This window comes from Helicoverpa zea, chromosome 19, assembly GCF_022581195.2.
Source record: "Helicoverpa zea isolate HzStark_Cry1AcR chromosome 19, ilHelZeax1.1, whole genome shotgun sequence".
Taxonomy (NCBI): domain Eukaryota; kingdom Metazoa; phylum Arthropoda; class Insecta; order Lepidoptera; family Noctuidae; genus Helicoverpa; species Helicoverpa zea.
In genome coordinates this window covers 3,191,185-3,205,596 of record NC_061470.1, presented here as the reverse complement: position 1 = coordinate 3,205,596, position 14,412 = coordinate 3,191,185, and the positions used below count along the sequence as shown (strand labels likewise).

Genomic DNA, 14,412 nt, shown 5'->3' with positions numbered 1-14,412 from the left:
GCATGATTAGTTTTCATACCACAAAGAACGCCGTTTTTCTAAAAAAAACTAAACAATGGCAACTGGATATAATCCGGACGAATTACGAATACCAGAAATTATTCGATAACGCGTCGCAATATGACAAATTGAACATGGTCGCGCTATATACGTTTCAAAAGGCATATGGCGGACGTTTTATATATTTTTGCATCGAAAACTGATAAAATCCTTTAGTTATGAGTATCTTGTGACCGCTAGAGCGTATTTGTTAAAAATTAGATGATAAACGTTAGTTTTTAATGTGTAAATAAGTCTATTATATCTAGAGTCTTATAAATATTGATAGTATTTTCGTGCGTGGACGTTTTGATCCGTATTGTTGAAAAACGAAAAGTCTGTGATATAAACAATACATAGGTGATAGAATAATTTCCTGAACAATTTTGTATATATTGTAAAGTTGTTATAGAATTTTAGCGAAAGTAATAATATATTGCGAGAAGACTGAGTAACTGAGTGGAGGATTTGCGAGCTATGTCAGCTGTGAACCTATTGTCTTCTTTGAGGGAGAAACCGACCGATGAAAACCCGGATGATGGCTCGAACCACGAAGGTAAGTTGCTGACACACTCCTTATACAACACTCCATGTCTGCCTCGATTGGCGCAGTAGCTTGCGTCAATAGGGATCACTTGATGCAGTTTACAAAACATTGACCCTGATTTCTTTACTTTGTCGGGGTATTTGTTGATATTTCACAGGTACAGTTATCAATAGGAAGTTCTCCAACTCCATGTAGTTGTCAACACTTAGTATTCATTGAATATAATAAACAAATCTAGCTGGTTTATAAGTAGGTCACTAGAAATGCAAAATCACTACAACTGGACCTTATATTTTTTCGGTCTTTATAGAAGTGCACCTGTTTTGCACTTATTTTTATTATGACAACTTCTTACTATTAGACCTATATAGCTTGTGTTAATTGTATTAGAATGTGTGCTTGCAACAGTGTTTTGCATTATTGCAAATATGGTTATGGTTATAGATCTTTCAGTAGTTTATTTATCTGAGGTAGCATGATAATTAATTTAAATTATCTTATCATAATCGCGGGGAGCTTGTTATCGAATAACAATTTATTTACATGGTAAGTGATTGGATATCTGAATCCGTTATTGTTTTTAATTTTTTTCTCTTAATATGATTGGGTTAATATAATTTTTATTCTGCCTAGCAGTTTTTTTACAATGTAAAAACAAATAATAATGTATTTTGATCTGTATCCGTAACACACCAAATTAGTTTTCAAAACTTATGCAACCTCCATCGACAGCACCTACAACGCCAATAAGAACATAAACAAAGCAACATTTCAAGTTTTTTTTATTGCGGGTAACACTGATAAAAGCATGATGTGTACAAAAACATTGCATTCACGTTCACAACTGAACCGTTACTAAGTCACTCGACTTCCCTTAAATGTTACAACTGCTAAACAAAGGCAGAATTTTAAGTACATTCCTAAGGACTATAGATTGAACCTTAAACATGTATAGATAGTGTACAATTTTATATAACACCTGGCTTTTGTATGCTAATTTTGTGAATGAACCTACAAAAACAAATGACTGCTGTTGCCTAGACCAGTTATTTACTGGTCTCCAGTCACCAATTGTGTATTGTACTTACTAGAAATTGAATTGTTTTGTGCGATATTGCTTATTATATTAGTCTGCTTATTCTATAGGCTGGCTACTTAACTGTGCGTATTCTCTATGTAGCTTTTTGTCAAAAACAGACATGATCGCTTTATACTTGAATACTCGGGCAAAATAGCAAAGTATTTTTTATTAATGCTTTATTTCTCCTTTATTGTTTATTACACATTTCTTAAAAACAACACTTGCATTTGGCTCACAATATGTTGTTGGGGTTGCTCATAATATGATTTGCCTTTTCCAACTATGTTAGGGTCGGCTCCCAGTCTAACTGGATGCAGCTCAGTACCTGTATCAAGCTATGATTTGTTTTAAAACTAATACTGGACTCTGAATTAGAAAAAGTTTTAGTTTAGCTATTAAATTCTGGATAGCATCATGAATTAATAAGTAATGAATAAAATCGATTCATCTTCAGAGTAATGGTATTTACTAGTAAAAAATGGCTTTCAAATGATTCAAAAACTGGGTTAAGGAGGTCAGATAGGCAGTGTCCTTGTAAAACACTGATACTCAGCTGTATCCCGTTAGACTAGAAGCCGACTCCAACATAGTAGTTGGGGAAAGGCTCGGCTGATGATGATGATGAGGTTTGTGGGATTCACACTTTCAAACATTAAATGTCTTACAACCTGCCAATCCAACCGTTTAATATATATATTTTAATTCATTATAACTATTAAATGAGTATTGGCCTTGATAATGCAAGTAGTTTGCATTATTTTGTTCATGTTTTTGGTAATTATAATTAGCATGTAATACAAGGTTATTGATTATTGTGTTAGTTTAACATAATAGGGATGATTATTTTTTTAAGTCGGTTTCTCTATGTATGGGAATAATTTCTTTCTAAAAGATCCTTGACCTCCTATCCAGAAGTCGCGTAACGAAGTATGTTTGCTTCTGAATGTAAAAATTTATTCAGTATTTCGAATTCCTCAACTAAGTATTTCTAGCAAGTAAAATTCAAATTTTCCACAAGTACAATGTGATTGAACAAACGAAATAACGTTTGAAACGCAAAACTTTCAAATATTTCCGCGACCATATTTTCGCTTTTAATTTTTTCACACAATTACGCTTAACCGAAATTCCATTCCATTCAGGTTTTATTCACTTCTATTGCCATCTAAACTTCGATATTAAAAGCAAAATCTTTCCTTTTGGTTGACATTAACTGTAAATATACTATCTTGCTAATTTAATATTGCAACAAGCTCCCCTGCATTATCGCAGGAACATTATAAAGAAACCTATGTAGCTACCAGTTATTATTTAACAAAACAATGTTGCAGACAGACTGTTATAATTATCTGCTTATATGGAATACTACCCACGTATAAATATGTATTCAAAACAGTACCCTTCAATAATAATCACTTCGAAACCGATTGTTGGAAGCGGCAGCGGTTTTCTAAGGAGATCTGCCAGCAATTTGCACAGACACAGGTGCACTCTCTATTCCCTCGCTCTCATAGTCCGATGGGACGGTAATGGGACTCGACTGGAGAGAGATTAGGCGGAGCACCAAAATTAAGATGCTCTCCGATGCACGGCGGTGTGTCACCACCAACTTAAAGACTCCGAGCAGCTTTTGAAAGTTTTAAAACCTACAAAACGATTTCGGTTCGGGGATCGAATCCGAGGACAGTGGTAGCGCTTTACAAGCACTAGACCAAAAAGGAAATTAATGCTTTTATTACATCAAGCAACAAATTAATCGATTTCAGTGACATATAAATACAGACATCTTTCTACGTACATTATATTAAGTATGCAAATAAGCGCTCGTATGATACAGAAGTTACCGTGTCACGAACAATGTTTGCCGAAGTTTAAACGAGTCACAGAACTTTATTAGGCTTGTGGCAGTATAATCAAAATGCTAATTAATTAAGGACAACTTTGTTGTTTTTGTATGAACCTGTCTCTTGTCACTTTTGTAAAAAAGTGACTCTATTTTTGGTGTCAAAAAGGCCTGTTGCCATGAGATGTCTGTCGATGTCATTCCAACCGTCTGTTGTCACAGAGCTTCTTTTTGAGGTGGGAAACCATCAAATGATCCTAGCCGCTGTGGACGCAGCGCTAGATATTTTACTGACTTTTAAATCCACTTTTGTTCCTTCTGTATGCCCTTTGTGTACCAGGGCCGCAATTCTATCGAACAATCCTGCTTCTCCGTCTGAGTTGTCCCATAGTCTAACTTTTTGACCGTAATAATGGCGTCCACGGCCGATTTCAGCCACGGCGGCTGTTCTCATGTAAGGAGATCAGCCAGCTGCGCAGGACATATTATAGTGCACGAGCATTTGCGAAGACACAGGTGCACTCCCTATTCCTTCACTCTCATAACCCGATGGGACGACAATCCGACACGACCGGAGAGAGATCAGGCGCAGGACCGACATTTACGTGTTCTCCGATGCACGGGTGAATCAATCACCAACTTCCAGGCTCCGGGCTGCTTCGTGAAAGTCTTCTAAAACCCACAAAGCGATTTCCGCCCGACTCGGGAATCGAACCCGAGACCTCGTGGTCAGCAGCCGCACTTGCGACAGCTAGACCAACGTATTTGACCGTAATATGCCATGTAGACGAAATTTTCAAAGGGTGTGTTATAATAAGTTAGGTATAATACATTAAAGAAAAAGTTACTTATCTCAAACAAATCCTACTTATATTATAAATGTGAAAGTTTGTGAGAATGTATGGATGTATGTTTGTTATTCAATCACTCAAAAACGGCTGGACCGATTTTATTGGAATTTGGTATGTAGATAGGTGATACCCTGGATTAACACATAGGCTACTTTTTATGAACATACTACGCGGGCGAAGCCGCTGGCGGAAGCTAGTATTTATTAAAACAATGCAGAGTCGATTTTTTTTGGGTACCACAATTTATACAAATAACCATTAATTTTTCTCCTAAAGACTGAAACACAAGTAAATAAATCCCGTATCCACTTGCGTAATTTGAGCCCTCGATCAACCCTTATTGCAGGCAGGGGTTGATTGTAGCAGGGAGTATCAAGGTCAACATGCATCGCCCCTCGTTGCACAAAAACCCTATATGTGCAACTGTGTATTGCAACTTAGGCAGACGCGTGAAATTGCCGTCTGACCAGTTATTTTTTTACTCAAATGGCTGATTGTTTTTCAAAGTATTTATTTTGAAGTTAATAAAAAAAAAGAATATGTTTGATAATCATTAAGTTGTGATTAAAACAAAAGTGAAGTGAAAATGTGGGCTAAAGTTCTACGTAAGCATTTCAGCCTGAAAAAAATACAAGGATTACAAGGAAATAAGGCTAGTATGTTGATATTGCTTTGTTCAGCTTTATTTTATAGAGAGGTTACTTGAAATGCATAGAATCAACAAATTAATATATCGTAGAGATAGTTTTCATTGAATTAAAATTCTAAATTACTCGTACTGAGTTCCCCAGTATCGAAATGTGTTCTACAGTTAGCATTATCAAATAAAACAGATGAGGATTACAAAAGATATGCGTTGAGTAAAACCTTATCTTCAAACATACGTGTGCAGCGGGTTTCCCCAAGCTGTTACTGTGTGTGTAATATTATAATGTAAAAAGAATAACATCTTAATTTGTTACGAAATCATTTCGGATCAAAACATTTCACCCTATACTTAAAAGCCATATCGAAATATCATTATTGTCTGGTTATTCTCAGAATCACTGTGCATGTTAAGCCCATTTGTTTTCGGCTATAATTCGGCCTACGTGAACTACATATTGTTTCCCGAACAATACATCAGCAAAACCGCATTGCAGTCGCTATGCAGGATATTTTGACCCAAGCGAAAATACCAAGTTTTAATTGAAAATTGGTCCAAAGGTTTTGTTAAAACACATCAACATCATAGGACGGCTATCGTAGAAGCGCTCCAAGCGGCAACTTTGTGAATGTTGTTTTGCAAGCAACGACAGCGTCTACTCGTCTTTGTTCGTTTGACGTCACAATTTCAAACAAATATAAAAGTTCTAGAACACCTTTTATCAATATAATGTAAGGTAGGCGGTTTACAAATGGAAATATGCACTCAAAAATTATAAAAAAATATGAGGGTAGGTTGATGCTTCTTGTGCTCAACGGTCGTGAATTCGATTCAGTCTTTGAGACGTGTTTGTGCGTTCCGCGTTGTCCGCGATAGTTCGGTGAAAATTTTCTGCTTTTCTGTACTCTGTTGATCTGCTGTCGATTTATGACTATATTCTCCTTCTACATCGGTAGGAAATATTACGTCGGTCTACGTAGACGACCCCGAGTCCCGCGCAACCGTCTCTCTGACAAACCTAGTTTTATCGTTTAGTTGTAGACTTATTTATATGTATACTTGTTTAGTGCGTTAAATTATTCTATATTTAAAATAATTAATATAATTATTTATATCGCGTAATTTAGTTAGGTTAATTTTGTATTAAGACACCATTTTGATATGGTGAAGATAGAAATTTTGCCACCGGTTGGTGAAGTTGTGAAGAAGGGCCGTCGTAGGAGGCGTAGGGCTGGTAGCCGGGCTGCCAAACGTAGTTCGAAGAAAACTGTAGGTTCCCAAGTTGGAAAAACTGCAGCCGCGCTAGATAGGCCGAAGACCCCACCCCAGTGCGCCGTCCATGCGTTTCTGCTCAAGTATCAGAGTGCCATGAGGAAGATTCCCGCTCAGCTGCCGCCGAAGGTCCGAGCCGGACCGCCCAGCAACAGAGTGAAACGCGTGTCATGGTGTAAGTTACATCTTATTACGAATTTTGATTGCAAGTCTATAATGCAATTGCCCTAGATTGATAAATGTTTGTAGGTACCAATTTTAGTATGAAACGGATAAAATAGATTTCCGATAGTCTATAAAGTAATACGATTTAGCTGGTCGCATCTAGAATGGCGATGTGGCGTCGTCGGATGCTCGCATCCCGCCCTCGTGTGAAAGTGACGGTCATTTAGCCGATGCGATAACCGCGGCCATATTGACTTGACGCACTCAATCGACGTTACACCACGTTATCGGCTTTTCAAAATTTTTTATTATTATGATCGTATTTTTAAAAACTAATGTAGTCATTGTTTTGCTTGCATATTATCTTGCTCGGTAAAGTTGATTGCGAATGTTCAAGTTTGATGATTTATTCGGAAATAACTATTTGAGTAATAAATTACCACGCGGACAGATTTGAAAAATGTACCTAGGACCGGTTTAGCTATACATGAATACAATATTTCTATAGAGGGTTTGGGTTTTCTTATCTTAACCTTTCCCAACAAATGCGATACCCACTGTTGCATTCTCCAGACATAATATTTTCAGGCGCCTAACATGAAACCTGCATTGATTTCACGATGCATAATTTGACCATAAAACATTTGCGCGTTTGTTGAATGGTACATTCTGGAAAAATCAATATCGTCACAACATGTTTACCAAATAGTTCTCTCTCGCGTCTGTCAGTCGTACGTTCGGGTTTATCTCGGAAACTGCCGAAAGCACGTGGTGCCAACAATTTCGTTTTTTGTTGGCACTTTACCGGTATTTTAGTATATTTCTTGATTATGTACCTATAAAATGAGACGTATGATTACAGTTCCATGAAGTATCCAAAACGCTGCGAGGATCAGAAATATCACGTTTTCAGAAAAATTCTTCTTCTTAGCGTTTATCCCGTCTTGTGACGGGGTCCGCTTTCCGTATCTTCTTCTTCCACTTCGCTCTATCCTGGACATCTTCCTCTTCGAGTTCGCAGATTTCCATGTCTTTCTTTACGACAGTCAACCACCGCAGTTTTCAGAAAGCGTCCTACCTAATTAAAATTTAATTAGCTTGAAATCTTCTAGATTATTATAACCTTGAGTCATACTCATATTTCCGTCGCAAGCTTTGCACTCAGAATAATTGCACAAGAAAATATATTTGCGTACAACAAATATAGTACAGAGAAATGTGAAAGATCTTTCGTTACAGTTAATTATAGAGCATTGTTGTCGTCTATTTGAGTACGCAGGGTTATATTATCAGGTGCTCACTGGCGATTACCCAAGCTTGAAGCGTTTTACTTTCATATTTAATTAAAGGTCAACATTGTTCGAGCTATTTGAGAGACTTTGTTTACCGTGATGTCTCAAAATGAGGGTGGTACGAAAAAAAAATTGCGTTTCAAAATTGTTTCATGATTTCATCTGTACTTAAACCATTTATTTGATTATTTAGTAAAATAAAAAACTGTGTGGCAAGGAATCCATCTCAGTATATTATGCTGTGCTAAGTACAGCCCTAATTTTCAGATGTCCCCTGACCATCGTATAGGGGTATCTATCTTACCGTTTCATTTCGACAGTTAAATAAGCTACAATTCCTAATGATATGGTACATGTAAGCCCAATACTATTCGGTCGGACATGAATACACGAAACGACTGCACTGAAAAAGAAACCTGTTTTTCATTTTCTTTTGTCACAGGTGTAAAATAGAACGCGACAAAAACATCTTACACTAAATATATTCTTAGTAGACGTTGTAACCCGATTACGTTACACTTACGGCCGTTTCAATATTCTATCTATCTGTGGTTTTTAGCTTACTATAGATAATCCTTACTATAGATTTACATTAGCCCCATACAATTAATTCCTATCTTTAGTAAGCATCTTAACATATAGATTGAATATGGAAACGGCTGTTAGTCACAGAGTCTATGCAGACAAACTAACGCTCGTACAAGTTTTTCCATATACTTATGCTAATGAGCCTTATAAATTTTAATGAGCGAGTAAGGAAATTATGGCTTACAATGTAAATTTAAATTAGTGTATCTGTCAGTTTCTGATTATGTAATTAATAAAGGCTTATGTTTAACTGATCACCAGATATAGTAACAAATAGCAGACAAAAATAGTAAATGATCACCAAAATGAAACTCACATTTTAATGTAAAACTATAACCAAAGTTTTAACACTTTGCTATCCTATTTAAGTGAAATTACTCCAAAATAAATCATGCGTAAGCCAAAGATAGTAAATGATCACCAAAATTAAACCACCATTTTAAAGTAAGATTATAACCAAAGTTTTCAAATTCTGCTATCCTATTTAAGCAAAATGAGTCCAAATAAATCATTGTTATCCCAAAAGTAGTAAATGATCATCAAAATTATACCAGCGTTTTAATATAAAATGATAATCAAAGTTTTTACATCTTGCTATCCAGTTTAAGTAAACTGACTCCAAAAAAATAAGTTCGGCCTGATACAATAAATGTAATAACATTATGGGGACCCTTTTCCTGCACTAGGGTGGAAAATTGTCTATTGCATGCCTCTAAACAGTGCAATAAGAGTGTGTTTTCGAGGGAGTGTATTGAGAAACACATTCTTCTTCTTCTTTCTCCTGCCCTGTTCCCAATTTTACTTGGGGTCGGCGCAATCTGTCATTTTCTTCCATTTTCCCCTGTCACTCGTCATACTGACACTCACGCATGCATTGCAAGCCGGACACATAACTTAATATGGCATCATAATACTTTATTTGGTAATAAGCCTACATTTTATGGCAATCACAGTGACTTATTTAGGCAAAAATAATACATTAATTTGGTCGTCAAGAGTTGGTGATCATTTACTAAAGAAGACGGATCACAATTCATACAAAATTGCCCCACGTCCTATAACAATGTGACGTATCTCAAAAAAAGATAAAAATGTTTAAAAAAATATGGCATACTCTCTAATTCATTTTTTTTACACCTTCATACGAAAAAAATGCTTTAAAAATTGTTCAGGCGCTGTTATGAAAACATCGTTCATAGGACTATTTATGCACTATTTTATTAAATTATTTTTTGTTTTGATAGGGTATACCTCACAGGTGGTCCCATAATCATCAGGTTAGGATCTGATGATGGAAACCCTGAGAAATCCAGGGCAATTTTTGAAAGTTGTAGGCATGCGCAGTATGTCTTATAACAATATGCAACAGTAAAGGTTTGGAGCTGACCTGTTGATGGAGACGAAAGAAGGTCGAGGGAACTCGACAACTGAATATGTAAACTACCTCGTGTTTGGGCTCATATTATTTGTATTGAATAGACCTTTGCAACAGTGAAGGTTTGGAGTTTTTTTTGCTTTTCAGTGTTTTTGGAAGTTTTTTTATTGTAAAAAGTTTTTTTTTATTTTTGGCTTTTCAGTGACAAGCACAGTGGTCACTATCCACATAAGTGGAATGTTCTTATCAATACGAATAATATGAGCCCAAACACGAGGCAGTTCACATATTCAGTTGTCCAGTTCCCTCGCCCTTCTCTGGTCTCCATCATCAAGTCAGCTTCAAACCTTCACTGTTGCAAAGGTCTATTCAATACAAATAATATGAGCCCAAACACGAGGTAGTTTACATATTCGGTTGTCGAGTTCCCTCGACCTTCTTTCGTCTCCATCATCAGGTCAGCTCCAAACCTTTGCTGTTGTATATTGTTATAAGACTACACCTTATAGTCAAGTTTTTATCCTGCGCATGCCTACAACTTTCAAAAGTTGTCCTGGATTTCTCAGGGTTTCCATCATCAGATCCTGACCTGATGATTATGGGACCATCTGTGAGGTATACCCTATCAAAAAAAAAAAAAAAAAAATAATAGTCCATAAATAGTCCTATGAACGATGTTTTCATAACAGCGCCTGAACAATTTTTAAAGCATTTTTTTCGTATGAAGGTGTAAAAAAATGAATTAAAGAGTATGCCATATTTTTCTAAACATTTTTATCTTTTTTTTGAGATACGTCACATTGTTATAGGACGTGGGGCAATTTTGATCCATCTTCTTTGGTGGTCGAATACAATTTAAAGTGAAGTCGTGACTAAAATAGCTGGTAAGTACTATTACATTTTTAGACTTTATTTTTCTGGTGTTCAGTAGATGTTTCTGGTTACAAAACTAAGGGTATCAAAGCATTTTATGGCGGTCATTATATTTGTTCCCATTAATAAAGGTGAGCGGGAGTGCCTGGCAAGCGGGTAAACTATACTTGTTATCTGTAAATGTACATGCATGCTGTCTTTGTAGGCGTAAGTTCAGGAGAGCTCAGTGGTGGTCGAGTTGCCGAATAATAATACAATATGTCTTTACACACACAAATTTGGTTTACCTGCTTTCATGTGATATAATATCTATGAGTAATTATGTAGGTATAGGAGATCAGGTGCAGCATTTTTGTTGAATTTTGCCTCTCAAAAGCCAGACTTCAAGTAGCCATTTGGCAACTATCAGAACTTTGACGTTGCGGCACTGGCTAGCGTATTTTCTATCCGTCCCCCGTAGTGCAAATAGGTCCGTGAAAGTAGTCGGTAATCCATTATTAGCCATTGAAATTTAGTATTTGCTAGTGTATACCCATGTAATTTACGTAAAAGCGTTGACCTGTGTACTTATGTTGGAATGAATTCTTAAACATATTTTTATCAATGATGAACTATATAACTTACATAGTTACTGTTGAACTCTCCATCTTCTTTAAGCTGTGCCCTAAAGTGGCCTTATATTTCTAGACTATAAAATATAACATATGAAATGAATGTAAATACTTGAGTATTGAGTATAGATAGACCTTCATTAAAGTTGACTTTATGAAAAATAGTGATTGAATGTCGCAGGCAGGTGCTAGTTTTATAAAACAGTGGTGCAACGCGCAATCTTGCAGTGTTACCCGACTGCTGCAAATCGCAAGAGATAACGATAATAGTGTTTGTTCTTTTTGACTGGATTTTACAACTTAAATGATGACCTACCTTTTCAAGCTACAGTTGCTCTGCATAGATAGGCTACTTTTTAGATTCTTATGTTTACATAATATCGCCTGTTAAATAACACATTACTTACAAAACGTATCTATCTACGTCAAAGAATTTACACAAATGTTGTGTTTTTTTCTCAATGCTAGAACAAAATATATTCACTATAGGTCATTGAACTTTAGCTGTAGTTTTTCTGCACGTGTTAGAAGATGTTTATTTATTTATCTAAGCTTACGTTAACAGTCAATGATCTCTCATGGTCATGAATGATTCATGCTTAACGAATTTCTCATTCATTCATGTGTTTGTCTAGTCAAATTAATTTGCCGCTCCGAAGTTGCCTACTAGTGTCTTCATGATAGTCAAATGAAAAATTCACTACAGAGCTTGTGTGCAGATGACTGACTTTAGAAGGTTGATGGGTCGAACTGGAGTAGACGATCGGCTCAAAGACAAAAAAACGAGGGTATCCCACACTTAGGTACAGTTGGATAAAACATTGCATGCTGCAACAAAATAAGAAATTATATTTATTTCCCCGCACATACCAAAATTATACACTTATTGTATTAGTAAATCACTAAAATAATAAATAGCAGATTTTGAAATAAATGTTATCTTGTTTGCATAAATCAATCAGCAGAAGGTTAAAATCGTCACTAATATCCTACTGCATAACATAATTCCGCATGTTGCGTAGAACGTTCAAGGTCAGCTGCTTGTCAGGGGGGGATATAATAAGGGCATTAGGGCAGCATAAAGGCACGCACACATTGACACGAATAAACCCTAGTATACATGAACACGCTAGCATTAGTGGTTACATTACAGGTATTGTTTTTGTAATAGAGAGATAGTTTTCATTGATGATGATGATGATGATGACTTAGATACAAGTTTTCGTAAAAATTTGAAGTTCATGTGCAAAGGCGAGATTATATAGCTTTTTTAAAGTATCCATAAAAATAACCTGATCCTGCAGCCAGAAGTATTCATGAAGAAACTCCTCAACAGTTAGAGCACATATACGAAACTCTCCATTATGATATCCTTCTGGTGGTAATTTAAGAACGATATAAGTAGAGTATATTACATTTACAGCCTTTCTTATCGTCCCACTGCTGGGCACAGGCTTCCTCCCACACGGAGAAGGATTAAGAGCATCCTTCCTTCCTTCTCCTAATTAATGCTTAATTAATAAATTACTAAACTAATGATATTCCTTCTCAGGTGAAGACAACGGCGTGTCGGGCGGCGGCGGCGGGGGCGGCGACCCGGCAGTCCTCGCGGTGGGTCCGGCGCGCAAGCCGCTCCAGTACTCGCGCGACCAGCTCATGCGACTTCGCAACTCGCCGCTGGTCAAACGCAACCTGGAGAACGCGTTCGCTGGCTGCGAGGCTCTGGCGCTGTGAGTTCACTGATGTTTTTAACCCATCCCCGAGCCTTTTCCCAACTGTGTTGGTGCCGGCTTCCTGTCTAACCAGATGCAGCTTCGTGTGCAGTGCTTTACAAGGAGTGACTGCCTATCTGACCTCAACCTGGGCAACCCACTACCCCTTGGTTAGACTGGTTGTCAGACTTGATTACCTATAACGACTGCCAACGATGTTCAATGACAGCCGGGACCTACTGGTTAACGTGCCATCCGAAACACAGTCATTGATGTCTAACTAAGATATACTTAGAAAGTACATACAAACTAAGTATGTTTTTAACCGTTTTTCCAAAAGAAGGAGGCTATCAATTCCAATGACTGTGTTTTTTTAGAATTATTCATCTAGCCCTAGTCTTTTCCTCACTATGTTGTATGTAAAAGACAAAATTTTGGAATACAATACCGGGGCAATGCGAGTTTGTCTGACTTTCTGGCTTCTGACTATTTGCAACGGCCGTCAATGACGTTCATGGCAGCTGAAACACACTATCATAGCAATAAGATTTGGAGAAATATCAATCTGGGTCATAGGACTTACCTAATACTTGAATATTTATTAATTTTTTTTATCTAGGGTGTTGAAGAGACGTTCCGATTCGCCCAACGAGGAAGACCGAGGCGCGAGAGGCGATGCACCCAATGAGAACCATAAGGTAAACTTACCCACAATACTAATAAAAAACTATTGGTGAAGAAGTATGAATATTATTATCAGGATATTTTTGTTTACAAGGTTTTATTTTTATGTACAGGCCTGTTTTTTCTGTATTGTTATAATTATAGTTACCTACCCAAGAAATTATCCTAATTGATAAGATGAGACATTATTTGTAGGGTGAACAAATAAATATACCTATGGTTTCTAAATATCATGGACGGTACGTGTACGGTATGAAATATCATTTCTTTAATGTCAGTCTCACTAAATTCTGTATTTCTTTCTTATTTACAGGGTGTGTACGGCCGAGACCGCGACCGGGAGCGTCGGTCCGCCGACCCCCGGGAACGAGTCCGCAAGGAGTCCGAACCGAGCGGCGGCGGCATCGTGCTGTCCCCGCAACGTCGCAGCTTCACCTCTGGCTGCGGGGCTCCGGCCGCCGCGGTGCCGGTGGCGCCGCCGCCCCACCTGGCGCGGACCCGACCCGAGTCGCCTCTGCCGGCCGCGGCACCGGCGCCCGTGCAGCCGGCGCATCCTGCTAAGACTAATGAGCAAGGTAATTTAATTTAATGAAATGATCATTTATCCAGGTATTTCTTCCCATGTTACATGTACCAATTAAATACTAAATATTAATTTACATTTTCCCAATAAAATTAATAGAAACAATTATATCGCCAGTTTCACCGGTTAGTTATAAAGTTCTGATAGTATCAGAAACTTAGCTGTCCTTACGTTTACCATTTTTTCTGATGGAAACCACGACTTTAATTGAATTTGTGTCTACAACTGTGTGTTTGTGACCACAACTTCT

At 37.3% G+C, this 14,412-nt stretch overlaps 1 protein-coding gene across 2 annotated transcripts in view; it reads left to right on the top strand.

The window, feature by feature from the left end:
• Nucleotides 1–141: 141 nt before the first annotated feature.
• LOC124639811 (eukaryotic translation initiation factor 4E transporter-like) overlaps nucleotides 142–14,412 on the top strand; it is a 42,326-nt gene continuing 28,055 nt past the window's right edge. For both annotated transcript variants that reach the window (XM_047177293.1, XM_047177292.1), the window contains exons 1-4: nucleotides 142–595; nucleotides 12,736–12,913; nucleotides 13,515–13,593; nucleotides 13,893–14,154. In XM_047177293.1, coding sequence (XP_047033249.1) covers nucleotides 517–595; nucleotides 12,736–12,913; nucleotides 13,515–13,593; nucleotides 13,893–14,154 — 598 coding nt within the window. In that variant the 5' untranslated portion in view covers nucleotides 142–516. The remainder of the gene's footprint in view (nucleotides 596–12,735; nucleotides 12,914–13,514; nucleotides 13,594–13,892; nucleotides 14,155–14,412) is intronic.